The following is a 19,817-nucleotide window of genomic DNA, read 5'->3' on the forward strand; positions in this document are numbered from 1 at the left end:
CATCAAACTGCTAAATGCCATTTCAACTTTATTTTAACTTCCATTTAATTTGGCATGTATTATCTATTTTTAAAATTATTATTATTATTATTATTATTATTATTTTGAACATTTCTCAATATGTACCCCAGCTGGGCCGAAACCCACAATTGTCCTGCCCCATCTTCCTGGATACTAGAATTATAAATGTACACCCCCCAAACCTGACCTATTTCTCTCCTTTGGATAAGGTTAAGTGCCCTAATTTTTAGTCAGTGAAAGTTGCAGTTTAGGTCCACATATCCTGCCAGCAATGTGAAATCTTATGAAAGGAGGCTCCCAGAATGTTTGCTATAAGACCACCTATGGACTCGAGATGCTCAACCTCTTTTCGTAATACCCAACAGGTGTGCATGTTATCCTTTGTTTTCCTTCTGCGTGGCCCAATTTTTACACAGTGATTTTAATAGAACAAGTTGTTCTCATGTCTTTTTAGCTCCAGAATCCTGGATCAGCATCAATAAGCTTTTAATCATCCCAGTTAAGGCAATATAACTCCAAATGAAGGCAATTTATGGGATCTGAATTTCTTTCCTTTTTTATTCCTTTAATAATAAAATTGCATTATTGTAATGAACACATAAATTAAAACACCACACAGCTAGATTAAGGTGCCACTCAAACACTGAATTTCTTCCTCTCCCTCCACTCACCACCCTTTTTTTTATGAAACAGTGTCTCTCTGTGTCACCCTGGCCATTCTAGAACTCACTCTGTAGACCATGCTGGCCTTGAACTCAGAGATTCATCTGCCTCTGCCTCCCGAGTGCTGGGATTAAAGGTGTGTGATTTCTTAATATTAAAGCAACATTGAACTTCATAGTCAAATGCTCAGAGGTTGAGAGGAGGTTAAAAAATGTACCTCTTTCATTCACCTACCCTCGATTTCACTAAAGTTCCTAAGTCCTTTCACACTCCAAGCTGGCCTGCTGGCATTTTGATCAGGCATGTTCCGGATATTTTTCAAGTACCTCTAACAGAAGCAGTCCAAAGAAAGCATAGATGGAAGAAAGGAAGAAAAGAAAGGAAGGGAGGAAGAGGAAACAAAGATCATAGAGAAACAACCTGGCAATCCAGAAAGAAAGATGCCCTATATTAGTCTATTATCTATATGTAAGTTAGTAAGTGACTAATGTGTGATTTCCAGTGTTCAAGGGCAAAACCAAACATGGGCAGAGATGATTAATGGGACACATCACTGTCTTTTGCAAAGTGGATTGGGACACTGGGAACATCTTTTCCATACAAGATTCTATTCAAGTAACCACTATGTAAAGAAAAAAATTTAAAAAAAAAATACAACACCTATATGAAGAATCATACTGGAATATTTGAAGATGCTTTCTTCCTGATGAGGAGTCCCAGAAAGGAAAGTTGGGGAACGCCATACCTTCAATTTGCAGGTCCAACAAAGATGACTTCTGGTTCTGGGAAAGCATTAGCTTGTCATCAGTTATCATCATACTACAGTAGACTTGACATTCTCATGAGCAGACCGTAGGGACACACTACGTTCCTTTTCAGGGAACAAATGCAGTGTGACGTTGGACAGAGTTTATTACTCCACTGCCAATCCATGATGCTTGAGAATTCATTTTCTGCATCAGTCTAACATTCTCAGTTCTTATTTTACTGGAGGAGAAATCACGATGTTTTTGTTGGTTTTGTTTGTGTCGTAAAGGTCACCACGCTTCTGAGAAGGTATTCTTTGTAATTAGGTGAGTTATTAGAAAAGACAAATGGTGAGAACTCTAACCATGTGGCTGTCTTTTCCTTAGGAAGCTCATTGAGACTCACCTGAAGACCATCCCCAGTCTTGCATTTTCCAATCTGCCCAATATTTCCAGGATGTAAGTAATTATTTTAATATACAAAGAACTTTGCAGTTGTGACATACTACCTTCTAAATGTGCTCTGTCAGAAGAAAAAGCAGTTTCTATTGTACTTGCATAAGTCAATGACATCTGCATTTTTTAATGTATTTGAAATTTTTATTTAGATGATACTTATCGGCTTAATTACATCTCCACTTTTTGATCCTTTTAAGTCTAATGCAAGTTTAAATTCGTGTGGTCATGTCAAATTCACCATTTTTGTGTATTTCAGTATCTTCTCAGATCTGACAAAAACCTTAGCTGAGAATTCCCAGACATTTATGTGTCTCTCTTTTATCCATTCATCCTAGATTTTTGTTGATTCATTTTCACCACTAATAAAATGTAAACATTTACAGTTTGTCACAAATGCAGCCAATCATTTCAGATTTCTCTCACTTAAGAATGAATTAAAAACAATTCTAAGTCTTAAAAACAGAGATATGGTATGCAGACAGATGAGAAAAAGAACTTGCACATTAGACTGACAATCACTGTCTGTGTGTAGATTTATACCCATTAGTGATTAACTCTGAGTCACCAGTAATCCATTGGTGTCCCATTAAGAAAAGAAATAAAAAATGCTTCCTCCTTAAAATCATTTAACCAAGGGCAAGTTCAAATTTGAATTTCCTACTTCATGCTCCCTGTGTCTGCCCACTTCTGTCTATCTGCTGCTTGAGTCTGCCTGGTTAGAGGCTGTATGAATCAGTCCCTGTGTCTTTGTTTTCCATCTGTGTACATCTGTGTGTTCTGTTGTGTGGTGTATATCTATCTGTCTGTGTCTCTGTGTGTCCCTCTCCACTCTGCTCTGTATTTATTGGACAGGATAGAAATCATTAATGGGGAAAAATGGAACTCTTTACAGAAATCTTGGATAGAGTTTTACAAGGATCAAATCACCAACTCCAACTGATCCCAGCTGACCCAGACAACAAACAGTTCTAAAAAAAAAAAATTGTTAATCAACCTTAAACAACTATGCATTTGGTATCTCCGCTTTGGTACCCAATAGCTTGTCTATTCTCTTGTTCACACCTTCACCACATGTTTATGGAGCCCTGCTCTTTCCTCATGCTTTACAGAATGCCCGGAAAACAACAATAGACAATATTCACAGAGCCTTCCATTTCATCTCCATTAAAGTGATAAGTACCATGATGGGACCAGATACTGAAAACTGCAGAAACTCACACATGAGATGTGTTCCTGAGTAGGAGGAAGAAGAAGGGGCTGAGGAAAGCTTGGAAGAACAGCATCTCACCTGTGATCCATGCCAGCTAGCCAAAAGTAGAGGGGAAGATCATTATGAAATAGGGGAAAGTCTGAGCCTTCTGAAGAATTAAAATAAGTTCATTGGGGCTGGAATTTCAACCACAGGGGAGACCAAATAAATAAATTGAAAAATAGAAACACAGTAAACACACACACACACACACACACACACACACACACACACACACACACACACACACACACACCAAAAATGGTCAAGAACAGGATCTTTTCTTCCTGTTGTATGAAGGAATATCAAGTCTTCTATAGAACTAAGCCACTGGATGATTTTAAGCAGGCAAGCAAAATGCTCAAATGTTTACTTTCCAAAGCTCTTGGCTGTGCTGTGGGCATGGGTTGGAATTCGAGTCAAGGTGCAAACAGAAAGCTAGTGAAGAGAGTGGTGTAGTACCCTGGTGAAAGCGGAAAGAAAATTGTGTAACAGTGATTAATTAGGATTAAAAAAGATACAGACATCTGAAAAATAAATGAGGGAGAGTTTAAAAGTGATTAACTTAAGGATTGTATCTGATTTCTGTGTGGGAGATCTGTGTGCTTAATGAGTGTATCCATTGGTATAGAAAAGAAAAATATTGCCCATTTGCAGTGGAGGGTAAATGGTAAGCTAGGAATTCTGTTTGGGGCATGTGGCATTGGAGGTGTGTGTATATTCTGCAGACATATGACATATATATATATATATATATATATATATATATATATATATATTTTATTTTTTATTTTTTTTTACTCAGTCAACAAGTATTTATTCCACTTCGGCTATGTGCACTTGCTGCTCTGAAATTATATTCAACTGGGAGGAAACAGATAATGATCCAAAACATAATAAAGTAAATTATATGCTTATTCAGATAGAAAGAATGCATACAAGAAGGGGAAAATACAAGGTATAATAAGGAATATTGGATGTTCTGGGCACGTGCAGGTTCAGGGGAGTGATGTGAATAGAGACTGAGATTTTTGGAAGTCATAAAAAGTCTCAAGCCGGGTGGTGGTGGCACACACTTTTAATCCCAGCACTCAGGAGGCAGAGACAGGTGGGTCTCTGTGAGTTAGAGGCCAGCCTGGAACAGAGCGAGTTCCAGGACAGCCAGGACTACACAGAGAAACCCCAGCTCTAAAAACAGGCTCAAGTACAAGAGGAAAGCTGTAGGATGGGAGAGGCTAAAGGGAGAAACAAGAACAACCTTAAGAGCTTCTTTGAACAGACGGAAGAGGATCACAGCCAAACAGAATTAGGTGATGTGAGAAAACAGTCCCTTCCTCCACTGTCACGGCAAAGTTATTGGTGGGTAATTCAAGGAATTTCTATCTCCGATTTCAACCTCTTCTAGAAGTTTGTCTGTTAAGATGGGTGACGAACAGCCAAAATTTGAAATAGTCTATAATAAAGAATAGGCAGATAGGAGGAGGGGCGACTAAGAAATAGATGACACTCGTGAAGATTTGAAAGTCTCAGTGAGGCATCCCCCAGGGAGCCAGCACTGGATTTACCAGTCTGAGATTTCCTGTACCTTCAGAGCACTTAATACTTGCTGCATTAATCCCACTTGATTGTCTGCATCTCCCAGCTCTGTGAGTTCCTTGAAGCTAAGGAACAAGTCTGTTTTATTAATGCCCAGAAAGACATCTGACATAAAGTAAATGTTCAATATATATATATACTGTGTATACACACAGTAATAATAGTTAAAGCTGTAGTGTATCTCAGGGGAGGCAAGTGGAGATCACCAAGATGACCCTAGGTTTGCCCGGTAAATTAAAGATCTCCAGCAGTTATTCCGGCAAATGTTTTAATAGGAGAAAAGTACCCTAGTTTGTATAATAGGTTGTATAGTCATCATAGTAATTGAGTAACATTGACATGCGATGAAGAGATGATGTCTTGTTTTTTAAAAGATAAAAATGGGATGAAGCAGTCATTGCTTCAATCCCAGTGAATAAATGATTCCTATATTTAAGCTATAACAAGCCCTGAGTTAGAGAAACCAGAACTTCTGTTCAGTGTGGTAAGCAGAATGAGCATCCTCTGAAAATTCAGTGGGAAATGTGGGGCAAAGGCTGTGAGCCAAGCATAGGGAAGTGAGTTGCCAGTCTTCAGAATGAATCTTGCTCCACTTGCACCCATGAAAAATTCTCTATGGTCCCTAAACAGTAAATTCATCCTGTGAAAAGTGTTCTGAGATAATGTTTGGATCAAAACAATTTATGTATTGCTGCTTAGCCACAAAGGACAAAGGGTTGGGAAACCTGATAAATCAAAGGTTGTTTGTTTATAGAATAAATAATTCCAAACAATCAGCACAGGGCCACCAGAATAGTGACAGACAACAATTACTGCCCCTCTTATGAAGAATGTCACTTAGTTACAATTACCAAAAAAGCTTTTCAAAAACTGTAAGGGCTTGGCCCAGCCCTCATAACCCTGAATCGATGATCCTGGGATGGTCTTGAACATCAATGTGTCCAGTTTGTTCAATTCTATGTTCAGGACTGAGACTCTCTGTTATGGCTATGTTAATCATTCATTTTTCCCAAATGTCATAGAAGTGCCTCTCAGTAGACAATGATCATTGAATCATCTAAAACAACATAGCTTACATACAGATTCACAACTGCTCATGTAAATGAGTATCTCTCTTTTTCCCTCTTTAAGTACCTAAATCATTTATTTGAATAATATTTTGCTTATAATTTCAAAACAAATCCTGACTTTGCAGTTTCATTCAAAATCAAAAAGATAGTTCTTAAGAGAGAATGTAGTCTATGTGCACTAATGCATTAGTGATGAACTCTGATTACCAATAATGCATTATGTCACATTAGGGGAAGAAATAAAAATCTCTTCTGCGTGGAGCCATTTAACCAAAGGCAGTCCAGACTTGAGTTCTCTACTTCATGTTCTCTGTGTCTTACGTCCTCTGTCTGTCTGTTGTATGAGTCTTAATCTGTGCCTGCCTGAGCCCTGTCTGACTGTCGGTGAATCTGCCCCGTGTCTCTGTCTCTGTCTCTGTCTCTCTGTCTGTCTCTGTCTCCATGTGTGTATATGTGTGTTGTGTGTCTGTCCCTCACAAAAGGTTTCACTCTATCTTTATTGAGCAGTCAGAAAGCATCATATGGGGAGGAATGGGCAACTTTACATGAATCTTTAATTAAGTTTTTACTAAGTACTGTCACTGGCTCCAGTGACCCAAATAACAAACTGACCAAATAACAAACTGACCAAATAACAAACACTGTTTATCAACCAATATCCATAAATGGATGCTTTCAACCTTTATGGTAGATTTTAGAAAATTGCTTTCAACTTCTGTATTTGCTGCTTTCAACAAATAATACACATGCATTGTTACGGGACAAGGAAAAGCACATAATTTTTGTTGTTGTTTTTGTTTTTGTTTTTTAAGACAGGGTTTCTCTGTGTAACAGCTCCGACTTTTCTAGAATTCGCTTTGCAGGCCAGACTAGCCTTGAACTCACAGGGATCTGCCTGCCTCTGCCTCCCGATTGCTGGGATTAAAGACATGTGCCACCACACTCTACTAAAAGCACATAATTTAAGGTTACAGCTATACATTAGCTTAGGTTGTAAAAGTTGATTGCATGGGAAATCCAAGGCAAGGAAGGCTGGTTGTCACATTGTTCTCTTAAAACAGGCTGAGCACACAGGAGGCTAGCAGTCTTTCATCTTAATTGACTTCAAGCTGTATTGTTAACTTTGTTTGTGAGGTTGAGCACAAGTTCCAGTCTCTTAGAATATAAGAGATATTTTCAGAATACTGCATCATCACCATAGTCAACACCCTCTGGAATGTTCTACTAGGGAAATGCCATTTCTCTCTTTAATTCTTTGGAAATTTCATTTCTATTCCCATGCTTTAAAAATGCTTCTTATTCACTTCAATGTTCTTTTCTGACACTTTCTGGTTTTGCTATTTTGAGTAACACATCTACTCATTTATTTATTTATGTATTAACTGAGCATATACTTACTGAGCCTGCTTAATGCTAAGAACTATAAAGGCACTCATAATTCAATGGTCAAAAGCAGACATAAACCTCCACATTAGATAACTTACAGTCTAATAACATGACATAAAGCAGACACTACTCAAAGATGCACTGTGATTATCTATGAAAGAGATGTTCATAGTGCTGTGAAGGTGCACTATGGTAATTTTAGCCTCTTTGGGAAGCTGGTAGTGAGTTTCTGAAGAAAGTGACATTTGAGGCCTGCAAAGGTATGGAACATAAAGTATTGGGAAATTTTAGACATACTGGGATCTGGGGAAAAAAATTGTAGCTAGAGTTTACACACGTGATTTGTGCATGGCCTAAGCTTTAGAAAGCCCCTAACAAAGAATTTATTTAAAAAAAAAAAGGTATGTTTGAAAGACAGATGTGCTGGCACATATTTATAAATCCCAGTACTCTGGAGGTTGAAATAGATGGATATCTGGGGATAGCTGACCAGCCAGCCTAGTTTACTTAAGTGCCTCACACCAGTGAGAGACCTTGTCTGTAAAAGCAATGTGGATGGCATCCTAAGTTATAACAGTCAAAGTTTCCTCTATCCTACACTACACACACACACACACACACACACACACACACACACACACACACACACACACACAAATACACTTGTTCATCTGCACACACATGCATCTGCATACACATGAACACATGCACATATGTACATAAAAAATAGTGTGCTTATATCATAGACACTCACACATCAGTGTTTATTGTCACACTTCTCACACTACTGAAATTATGGAACCAACCTGGGTGTCCATCAATAGGAGTGGATAAGAAAATGTGGTTTATAGACACAATGGAATTTGTTTCAACCATAAAGAACAGAAGGTTAAGACAACTGAAGACCATCGTGTTAAGTGAATTAAGCCAGTCTCAGAAAGACACATACTGCAAGTGTTCTCTCACTTGTGGGTCCTAGACTTTATAGATACATAAAGTCACATATATGCAGATAACATGGAAATAGAAGCAATGCCGTCCAGGGGATCAAAGAGGTCTAATGGGAAAGGGGTGGAGCAAGAAAAGGTAGAGAGCAGCGGAATACAGGGGGATGTACTAAAAGCACATCACATCCTTGTATTATAATGGCCTGTGTAAACCAATATGATAAAATGAAATAGAATGTTTGGAGTTCATTGCTAACTTTCTACTTTGTCTTATTATTTTAAATGTTCAGCTATTTATCTATAGACGCAACTCTGCAGCGGCTGGAACCACATTCTTTCTACAATTTGAGTAAAATGACTCACATGTAAGTACAAGGAAAAGTACAGAATAGAGCCAAACCACAACCGCTATTAAAAATATCCTTTTGCATTTGTTTATTTTATTTTTTGTGGTATCGGGTGTGCCGCAATATACATTCATAGGTCAGAAGACGACTTGCAGAAGTCCATTCCTTCCTTTCACCACGTGGGTTTGGGAGACAGAACTCAGGTCATCAGACTCCGTAGCAAGTACCCTTACAGGCTGAGTCATCTCACCAAACCCACAAAGAAAGTTCTTGAGAATTTGGCAGCGTTAGACTCAAAGTAAAATTACTGCTAAAGGGAATGATTAGAAAAAAGAAAGATGGCCCCATCCAGCCATATATTCTGTACAGAAGAAGATGAACATCCGCAGAGCGGGTAAATCTGTGGGCAAATATAAATAGATTCTGACTGCGTAAAACAAAACCAGTGGAATTTAAAATACAGGCAACCCACGCTCTGCACAGTAGTCTGGCATCCTAAAACTATGCAGACCGGAACTGGGTAAAGGAACTCAACTACCAATGAGAAAAGCTTGAGTACTTTGTGACATTTAAAATTTTTGTCAAAACATTAAAATTTGTCTTACTGTTGCAAACATAGAATGAAAGAAAAGATAGTAAATCTAATCAAAAAATATTTAGAATTACAGAATTTAATTGGGTTATAAAAGTTTATTACGAAGTTTAAACTGTGCTTGCCCATTTTTGACTTTGTTATAGTATTTTTATGTACATATGTGCATGTGTTCATGTGTATGTAGGTGCATGTGTGTGCAGATGAACAGTGTATTTGTGTGTGTGTGTGTGTGTGTGTGTGTGTGTGTGTGTGTGTGTGTGTGTGTAGGATAGAGGAAACTTTGATTGTTATAACTCAGGATGTCATCCACATTGTTTTTATATACAAGGTCTCTCATTGGTGTGGGGCACCTAAGTAGAATAGGCCAGCTGGCCAGCCATCCCCAGATATCCATCTATTACATCTAGGAGTTACAAGAAAGTATCTTTCTAATGTCTTGGCAAATTCTAGGTCTGGATGCTAACATTCAATCTTCTTTCTTAGGTGTAATAAACTATCTCCAAGAATTTCTTTAGTGTGTGTGTGTGTGTGTGTGTGTGTGTGTTTAGGAGATTGGGAGGTTTTGATGGTTGTTATGGTTTAGTTTGGTTTGGTTTAGGATTTTGAGACTCATTCTGTAGCCCAAGCTAGCCTCAAACTTGGAACATTCCTCCTGCCTTGCTCTCCTAAATGTTGAGATGATAGGTGTAAAACACTACGCCTTGCTTTAAGGTAAAGCGGGAGCGTGGTGGGGTTGAAATAGGGTTTCACTATGTAGTCCAAGCTGGTCAAGAACTATGTACTATGAGCTGGCCTTGAACATCCACAAGTAGGCCCTGTATTTTCATCTCTGTTCATCAATTCTCTCTTTCAATTAACTGATTTCATATTGATCTGCTACTAAGAAACTCATAGGTGATACACTGTACTCTTTATTGTTTGTGAGTAAACTGAGTTGTGATGGCAATTACCAGTGACTGAAACAGTGATGTGATTGGTCACCTACTATGATTCCCTCTGTTGTCTACCCAATGGTGTGTGTAGTGAAGACCGACAGTAAAACTTGGTCTTTATTCTGTTATTCAGCAAACATCCTGTGTTAACTCCGTTTGAAACTGTTACTAAGGCTAGTTGTTTAACTAGATAACAGTAACTGATCTTTATCCATATAAGCACAATACAAAACAAGGAATGCCTCCATATACACAGAATTAGAATACATGATATCAAATAAAAAAGAATGGGAAGGTTATGAATGATATTAAAATGTTCTAGAGTCTTCAGATTATCTGAGAAGTGGCTGCCCTAGCTGCTTCTCTGTTGCTGGGATAAAACACTAACCAAAAACAACTCGGAAAAGGATAGGGTTTATTTGGCTTACAGGTTAGAGTCCATCACTGAAGGATGCCAAGGCAGGAAACTGGAGGCAGAAACCTGGAGGCAGAAATAGAACCCACAGAGGAACACTGCTTATTAGCTCACTCACCACGGCTTGTTCACCTACCTTTCTTACACAGCCCAGACCCACTTGCATGAGGATGGCACTGTTCACAGGTCATGGGCTGTCCAATTAAGAAAAGGCCCCCAAACATGCCCATAGGCAAATCTGATGGAGGCAATTCCTCAGTAGAGGCAATTTCCTCCTCCCAAGTATGTCTAGGTTTGTGTCAAGTTGACGAAAACTAACCAGCATAATGGCAAAAGTTCTAACTTAATATCAGACTTCTATAAATCATAAATAAAGTTATAATCCATGAGAAAGTGACTCAAATAATTGTAGAAGAATAAATAACTTGTAAGCTTATAGTTGGGAGGCATGAAAGAATTAACTAATGAATGTTTTAAAGGGCAAGAAATGAAAAGAAAGAATTGCCTGAGCAAATAGTAAATTCAATCCCAAAGAATCATTGCATTACATGTAAAATAATAATAATAACAATAACAATTGAATTCTAATTAAAATACAAAGATTTCCATATTGTGCAACTTTAAAGATCTATTTGTGTAACTGATTGCAAGAGGCATATTTAAATGCAATATAGAAGAGATCAAAGTCGATCTACAGCACTGAATGACTAAGGTGGGAACAAAGCGGAACAATAGAGGAACTCGGTGACTGGAGAGCTGCTTAATAACACAGGGTCTGTGCCTTCACTGCTCCTCCTGTTGTGCCTCTGTCCCCACCTTAGGGCTTCTCTCCTCTGCTGCTGCCTTTCCCATGCTGTTCATGAAGTTTTTGAGGATGGGTGTCTGCCAAGTTATTGTATTAAGCAAGCCACTTTCTCTGTTCCTGGTCTCACTAACATTAACAAGTGTTCTCCAGAACACTCTAGAACCTAGACTAGATGCATTTAGTGAATACTTAATTATTGATCTAAACATTAACTTTAACATTATACTTTCATCTACATGTGTATTTTATTTGAAATGAAGGGGAGTTAAGCAATAATTTCTTAATTAAATATCTTTGGTTTGGGTGATGAGTTCCTTGAAATATTATTCAGAGGAGGAGGAGGAACAATAGTGGGAGGAGGAAGGAAGGAGGAAGAAGAGAGAGAAAAGTAGAGAAGAGGAGAGGAGAGAAGCAGGGAGGGGGGGGATGAACAGGAGGCCAACACAGACTCCAGGCAGTCCCTTGGGCATCCAGGCTACTGCAAGCGAGGCCTTTCTCAGATTTCCTCCAAACTCGACCTGGAGGGCTGGTCCCCTCCACACCGCTGCGCTGAACCCCACTGTGTTTCTTCTTTACAGTGTCCTTGCTTTCTCAAAGCACAGGTAGCTTCCTGCATTCTTGGACTGTGATCAAGAATTTCCAAATTGTTTGATTCAAATTTGCCCTCACAGGCATGCTGGGATCTTATTCCAATTGGACTTTCACTGCCTCTGGTGAGAGATTCTTCACTGCTTACCTCCTGCCCTCCTTCCCTCTGTCTGTCAAAGGGCTCTGCTGGTTGTATTTTATCTTTTGTTTAAGTATCTTGTATTTAAACCTCCTTTGTGTTTCCCCTCACTCCTTGCAGGGCCCCCCCCTCCCCGACAGCTCCTCTCCTCTCTTCTAGACCGTCACTGGGCAACCTTCCTTACCTGAACAGTCCACTGCCCTTATGCCCACTGCTGTTGGTGGGCTGCATGACCTTTCACTGTAACTCCTTGGTACCACTCACTCAAGTTCACTTGTTCAAATAATTGCCTTTTATAAAGCAATTTATGGCTGCAAACCATACCTAGACAATTTTCAAACTCTCCTGTTTCCCATTTGTTTGTCTTTGGTAACAACTCAAGCTCTCCTCCCCAAATGGAAAAATTCTAGCAAGCGTGCCATTTGTCTTAGAAAAAGAGAGAGAAAACCACCTTGTCCATGGCAGGATTGTCGTGTGAATGTGGAATAGGGTGCCCAGCGGCTTCATTCTGTCTAGGGTAGAGGGAATTCCAAAGATACATGCCTTTCAGGTTTTTTATTTAATGAATAGAATGGACCAGTAAGGCCATGTTCTTATAAACATTAAGATATACATTGTAGAAGAATGAAAGTGAATAGTTTCTGTCCTCAACCTCCTTCAAGGTGTGTTTCATAGTCATTGTCTTTACAGCACAATTTTCAATTATTTTTTGCAAGAACATTGCAATACCTTTGTCCCTAAGTCTAGATTTGTGGAAATAACCATAATAAAAACATTATTTGTAGAAAGCTTTCAACTGTAGGATACATCCAATACCTCACAAGAGCCAGTTGAAGGAGGAATGACTGTTATTGTCCCTATTTACAGAGGAAGAAACTATGACTCAAAGGGATCGAGGACCTTATCCAAAGTTATGGGACCAGAAGTGTTGAGTCAAGATTCTACCGCAAGTCTGGCTATTCAGTAGTAAAAGGGGCAAACCACAGATCTGTGCTACAGTGTAGATGAACCTCACCTCACAGACATCAAGCTAAGTGGAAGAAGTAAAACACAACAGGTCACTTGCTATATGCATCCATTTATCAGAAAGGTCCACGTAAGACAAAGTTGTAGTGATATTTTAGAGCAGGGTCTGAGAGTTGCTCAGTGGTCTAGCAAGTACTTAGCAGGCACAGAGCCTTGGCTTTGATCCCAAGCACTGGGGGGGGAGGTGGGAGGAGAGAAGAGGAGAGGGAAGGAGAGGAGGAGAGAAGGTCTGGCAGAAAGGAAGCTGAGATAAACTACAAATGTCCACATGATTCTTTTGTCATTGATAGTAGTAATGTGTGTTCTAACGCTGGATTGTTATAATGATCAATTCTGCAAATTTGCTAAAAATTATCGAACCATGTACCTACGATGTGTGAATTCTGTGGCATGAATGCAAATTATCCTTGAGCAAGCACTTTTAAGAATTACAAAGAGCCACATTCCAAGCTTTTCAAATATTAGCATGGACGACTGGACACAATACTCGTGATGACCAAGCCTCAGGGGCCATCTACAGAAGGAAAGACTACAGGCCTCAGTGGGTTCTTACTGACTTTCCTTGCAAGCATAGGAAGTGCTATGAACCTCTTCCAGCCAATTTATGTGTGTCAAATATTTTTAACTTTACTAGTGACAGTCCATGTTTAACAGTTGTTATGACACTTACATTAACTATATATTCTTGACCAGTGAATGCACGAACCTTATTATGTAAGTTACACACTCATATGATATCACCACACGTATGCTGGAGTTTTAAATTATTGGCATCACAAACTAAACCCAAACAAGCCGTTTAGGCTTACTCTGCCCCTTTCACCTGAAAGTGCGATGAACAGACACTTGGCCCTCTTTGCAATGCTGTCATTTGTCATGATTCACTAACTTCCCACTCTAGAGGTCATTGTCATGGCAACATCACTGGCTTTTGTTAATAAAAAGATGTCCGTCCTCAGCTGCTTGCCAAACCACTGGAGGGTTGTTTTTTTTTTTTCTACCAAAATCCAAAAAGAAAGTGGAGAAGATAAGAAAAAAAAAGCCACAGAAAAACAAAGCTTTGAGACTCCAGTTAAGAGAAAGGTAGTCCATAAATTCAAACTGACTGAGACCAAGTCCAGGAAGGCAATCATGTCTGGGGGAGGAGCTGGGAATCTGTGCTCAGTGACTTATAGTTCCTGTCCCATCATATAAATGTATCCTCGTCTGTTCATGAACTTTGGTTAAACTTTATTTATCTTTTGTAAAAACAGAAATGGATGCATTTTGCTGACAGTTCTCCTGTAACTCTTGCAGAGAAATCCGGAACACCAGAAGTTTAACTTACATAGACCCTAATGCTCTAACGGAACTCCCCTTGCTCAAGTTCCTGTAAGTATGGACTCCTTTCTTATCGGGGTGTGTGTGTGTGTGTGTGTGTGTGTGTGTGTGTGTGTGTGTGTGTGTGTGTGTGTATGTGTGTGTGTGTGTGTGTGTGTGTGTGTTAGAGTTGTGATGCTGTTGTTCATCAGGAATCTCCCTAAAATAACATTGTCTAGCATCATTTTAGTGGTGTATGGCACAATCAGATCATTTCTTGTGACTTTTCACCCTTCTCCACTGGGCAAAGTACCAGATAAAACAGCTCACATGTTTAAAGCCTATCTCCAAAGTCAGCACATCGTTCTGGGACCAGAGACCTGCTCTGAGAGACAGGAAAAAGAAAACAGTAAAATATATACATAGTCTTGAAGTATGGATAAAACAAAATCCTGAGAGCTAACTGGTCAATTTTGTTTGGAAACAACAATTTTATATTTATATTTATTAACAAAAACAATATTAGAAATTTCAAAAAGCAAAGCTTCAATACAGAAGGGACACACTTCTACTTGGCTTTGGTAATGACTTATGAGCTGGCCATAAACTCCATCAGAGCAGGGGGCATACTGGTTCTGTTTCATCCTTGCTGCCTATCACCCAGTAGGTACTTCAGAAAAATACCTTGAATGGATGTGAATATTTGACCCAAGGCCCTCTAGACACCAACTGGAGGGACCTTCTTTCCTGTTTAAATATAATTTTAAAAATTAGAAAACAAACAAAAAACAGTATAATGAAAATAAAAATCAATCTTAATCCCTGTGCCTAGAAATAATCACTATTAACATGTTCATTTCCATCCAGACTTTTAAAATAAAAGTATATCTCACAGATATTTTAGGGGGTAAATCTTTAAGGATGGATAGAGGTTATTCAGAAATAATTCAGAAAAATTCAGGTACCAGGATAAAGATAGAAGCATGAAGCTGCATGACTCACTTGGGAGAACTAGAAACAACCCCCTGTTGCAGGGGTAGGAGAGGGAGACTCCAGAGTAATGGCATGTGTGGCTTAAAGGTATCTTGGGGGACAAAGCAGTCAATCCTTTTATGGACTTGCTTTCAACTCAGTAGATGGTTAATCAGATAATTAGGGAGACATCAAAGAAGAAAAGAACTCATTTAGTGGGTTTTGGAGAGGAGAGAGGTCACGGTTCAAGTCTCGTTAACCTTACATTTATTGCCTCCATTGAACTCTCTGGCCATTTTGTCCCGCTCTTTTTCATGAACCCCCAACCATAGCTGAACCGTTGCCATATTTCATATACACCCATGGGATATCACTTCTCTCCTTCTGGATTATCCCATTTATTTGTTTTGAGTTTTCTGTCTTCTGCTGCCTCTTCAATCCAATGTCTTTCTCTTTAGAAGGAGTCAAGACTGAATTGCCTTTGAACATGTATCAGTGAAATTTGAGTTGTTTTGCACTAGAAGAGCTGGGTAGGGTCTAAGCCTCTCCTTTTCCATACCAAGCCTTTCAAAACTTAGTTTCCATTAGCTATGTTCTAGTAGCTGATAAAAGTGTCACAGTCTTCCAATTAAAACAGAAATCTCTCTCTCTCTCTCTGTCTTTCTCTCTCTGTCTCTCTGTCTCTTTCTCTCTCTCTCTCTCTCTCTCTCTCTCTCTCTCTCTCTCTCTCTCTCTCTCTCTCTTCTCTCCTCTCTTCTCCTCCCCTCTCCCTTGTCCCTTGCTCTATTTCTAGGAATCTCACTTGGCTCAAAATATCCACAGAGAATTCTAAGCAGAGCATAGGCATCGCTATTATTGACTGGATTAAATTATCATGCTTTGAAGGTATACCATCCCATTCCAGGGTTAGCACTTGCCACAGTCATGAGGTATTGAGTAGAGGATTTGAGATTTAACTCATAAACTTGCGATTTCAGCCATTACAGTACACTTCCTAGGTATTGATTTTCTTACCTAAACTTACATTTCTTCTTTTTTAATTTAGTGGCATTTTCAACACTGGACTTAGAATATTCCCTGACCTGACCAAAATTTATTCCACTGATGTATTCTTTATACTGTAAGTATGCTAAACATGCAGTATTTGCTATATTTTGTTTGCCCCAGATAAAGAACTGGGGTGCAGTCATGGGAACTGGTAGAAGCCAGTAAAAACAATGGATACCAAGAGACAGCAGTAAGCAGGGTAACTATGCTGAAGAATGGAGTCAGTCACAAGTGAGGAATGGCCACTGAGTTCACAAATTGAGAGCCACTGGTGATTCTGACAAAAACAGTTTTTGTAGGATAATGACGGTAGGAAGCTGAGTTGAAATGGGTTTGTGCTAGGTAGTTTCATGTCAGCTTGACACAAGCTAAAGTCATCTGAGAGGAGGGAACCTCAACTAAGAAAATGCCTCCATAAAGTCGGATTGTGGGCAGGTTTGTAAGGCACTTTTTAAATTAGTGATTGGGGAGAGGGCCCAGGAGAGGGGAGAGGGGAGAGTGGTGCCATCTCTGTGCTGGTGGTCCCAGGTTCTATAAGAAAGCAGGCTGAGCAAGCCATGAGGAGCAAGCCAGTAAGCAGCACCCCTCCATGACCTCAGCTCAGCTTCTGCTTCCAGATCCCTGCCATGCTTGAGTTCCTGTCCTGACTTCCTTCGATGATGAACTGTGACATGGAAGCATAAGCTGAAGAAATCCTTTCCTTCCCAAGTTTCTTTGGTCATGGTTTCATGACAGCCCTAATTAAGACAGGGGTCAAGAGAGACTTTTGGGAGAGCATTATAGAGGGGGAAGAAAGCCAACTCATCAGTTTTGTTGTTGTTCTGATTTCATTTCTGTCATCAAAAGACAACAGTGGTGAGGGGGCTGGAGAGATGGGCTGAGTCAATAGCTCAGAGGTCAAGAGCTCAAGTCCTCTTGTAGAAGATCCGGGTTCAAATCTCAGCACCCATGTGGCAGCTCACAATGGTTTGTAATTCCAGTTCCAAGGGATCCTATACCTCTTTCTGACCTCCATGGGCACAAGGCACACATACTGGGCAGGAAATGGTTTATTTGGCTACAGTTCCAAGTAACTGACCATCATTTTAGGAAAGTCAAAGCAGGAAGTCAAGCAGCTGGTCACATCATACTCATAGTCAAGAGTAAAGAGACAGGGGCGGGAGAGATGGCTCCGAGGTTAAGAGCACCGACTGTTCTTCCAGAGGTCCTGAGTTCAATTCCCAGCACCCACATGGTGGCTCACAACCATCTGTAATGAGATCTGGTCCCCTCTTCTGTATACATAATAAATAAATAAATACATAAATAAAAAGAGTAAAGAGACAATAAACATTGCCTTGCTTCCTTGGAACTCAATGGGCTTCCTCTACTCTTACAGGATCAGAATTCAGCCCATGAAATGGTGCCACCCACCTTCAGGGAGGGTCTTCCCACCTTAATTAAGCAGAATGATTCCTAGCCTATTTTATTGTATGTTTTACATTGATTTATTTAGTGTATATGTGTCTTTATGTGGAGCGTGGAGGTTGGAAGACGACAAGAAGGAGTTGGTTCTCTCCCACTGTGTAGGTTCCCAGAGTCACACTCAGGCTGGCGGGCCTGACAAGCAAGTGCCTTCACCCACAGAACTGTCTCAAGGCTCCCTCACCCACATTTAATTTTTAAATGGGAAAAATGATCAAATGATTTCTGAGGGGAGTGGCTGAATGGGGGAGGGGGTTTAGATAAGAGTGACACCTTATTTTTCATATTTTCTGATAACTTTTCACTTTCCTAGGCATTATGCTTGCTTCACTCGAAGTATAAAGGGAAGTTGTTTGTTTTTTTTTTTTTTTTTTTTTCAATAAACGGTGAAGCAAAGGACTAGAAAATTCAAATGAGTGTGTGATCCGAGTTCAACAGAGCAGTCAAGGGCATGCCTTTGATTGACTGTCTGGTGTTTTGCTTTGTTTTTTCCAAAAACTGTGACATAGACCAGTTGTCTTACCTAATCATTCAAATGGAAATGAAAAAGTCTGTATGCAGGAGAACTAACTGCAAAGGTTGAATTTGCCCTGCTGAGCCAGCAAAGTGTAGAATGATTAGCTGCAAACTCACCCCCTCCCCACTCCCCGTTTTTCGTTGAGACAGGGTTTTTCTGTATAGCCCTGGCTGTCCTGGAACTCTCTCTGTAGATCAGGCTGGCCTCGAACTCAGAGATCCATCTGCCTGTGTCCCAAGGGGTGGGCTTAAAGGTGTGTGCCACCACCGCCTGGCATGCTGCAAACTCTTAATATTGTTTTTCCAGGGGGAAAAAAAATTGCTACAGATAAACTCTGTTTAAACATAAGCAGTCTTCTGGGAGCACCTGCCTGGCAGTGTTTTGCAAATAGAGGACATTCTAATGATAGTTATGAAATAAAATCCATTGAGCCTTTTCCTTTCTCCCGATCCTTCTATTGACATAGAAAATTCTAGTTGCTATGGACATAGTGTTGTTTCAGAAGTCTCCCGAGCTCCAGCTGCTTTGAGATAAGGAGTAAGGCAGAGACTTCAGCTCACACTGGAGTTTGTTTGCTTGATGTACACTTGAGTCTGAACGTGTATCCCCCAGAACAGCTCTCCTCACCTCCTATGACCACCAGTGATTAGAAGTGGGTCAAAGAAGCAGCTGAAAACTGAGCTGTATCATGGCTGGTTCATTGAAGTGCGTCTGTGCAGCAAGAAGCCATTCCCGGCGTTCTTCTCTCAACTGCTTTCATCATTTTCTCTTGCAGTGAAATCACAGACAACCCTTACATGACTTCAGTCCCTGAAAATGCATTTCAGGGACTGTGCAATGAAACCTTGACCCTGTGAGTATTTCCAGTTTCACTCTTGCCAGCCCCTGAATTTTATCTGAGGCTACTGTCTTAGTTTTTCCAGCTAAAAACGTGTCTGAGTTTTACAGAAGCATGCCAATGTACACTCTGTGACTGGAAGGATTTCACGTAGTTGAGTGTGGCCTTGTGGTGTGATATTCTACAGACCACTAACAGATTGAGACGATAAGAACTGCATATTCTCTATGGCAGGGGCTGGTCATTTGTTCCGAGAAGGGTGAGGTAGGCTGTACACATTGCACTGCCTCATAGCAACTGCCACTGAAAAGCAAAAGCAGCCAAATGCATACATAAGTCTGTGTCACGATTAAGTCCCTTTATAGAAACAGAATGTGGATCAGATTTGACCTGTAGGCTTTATGGTACATCATCCGACATCCAAATATCCCCATTCTATACAGGAAGAAACTCCATGGAGTAAATGTGACTTTCACAGAGTCCCTGAATAAAGCCTAGTGCCACCGAGTGCTTTTCATAGTCTGTAATTACACTTTCTCTCAGAGATCACAGACTATGACATAGCTCCTATAACTCTTGCTCAACAGAAAACATAGTGCTTTTATTCAGAACATGACCTGCTCTTCGGTTGTTCAAAAGTAGATGCTGAAGGATGGGTCTATAGCTCTGTTAGTATAGTGTTGGTCTGACATGCAC

The 19,817-nt window shown here is 39.9% G+C and overlaps 1 protein-coding gene across 3 annotated transcripts in view; it reads left to right on the forward strand.

Moving 5' to 3' along the window:
* The window catches only part of Tshr (thyroid stimulating hormone receptor), a 128,192-nt gene that overhangs the window by 68,073 nt on the left and 40,302 nt on the right, over positions 1-19,817 (forward strand). The window contains exons 2-6 of one of the 3 annotated variants that reach the window (XM_052738692.1): positions 1,818-1,889; positions 8,428-8,502; positions 14,281-14,355; positions 16,301-16,375; positions 19,059-19,136. In XM_052738692.1, the coding sequence (XP_052594652.1) occupies positions 1,818-1,889; positions 8,428-8,502; positions 14,281-14,355; positions 16,301-16,375; positions 19,059-19,136 (375 nt within the window). The remainder of the gene's footprint in view (positions 1-1,817; positions 1,890-8,427; positions 8,503-14,280; positions 14,356-16,300; positions 16,376-19,058; positions 19,137-19,817) is intronic. The other 2 variants (XM_052738694.1, XM_052738695.1) reach the window with 2 other exon arrangements.

The sequence above is a fragment of the Peromyscus californicus genome, unplaced genomic scaffold (genome assembly GCF_007827085.1).
Source record: "Peromyscus californicus insignis strain IS unplaced genomic scaffold, ASM782708v3 Scaffold_15__1_contigs__length_86483966, whole genome shotgun sequence".
Lineage (NCBI taxonomy): Eukaryota > Metazoa > Chordata > Mammalia > Rodentia > Cricetidae > Peromyscus > Peromyscus californicus.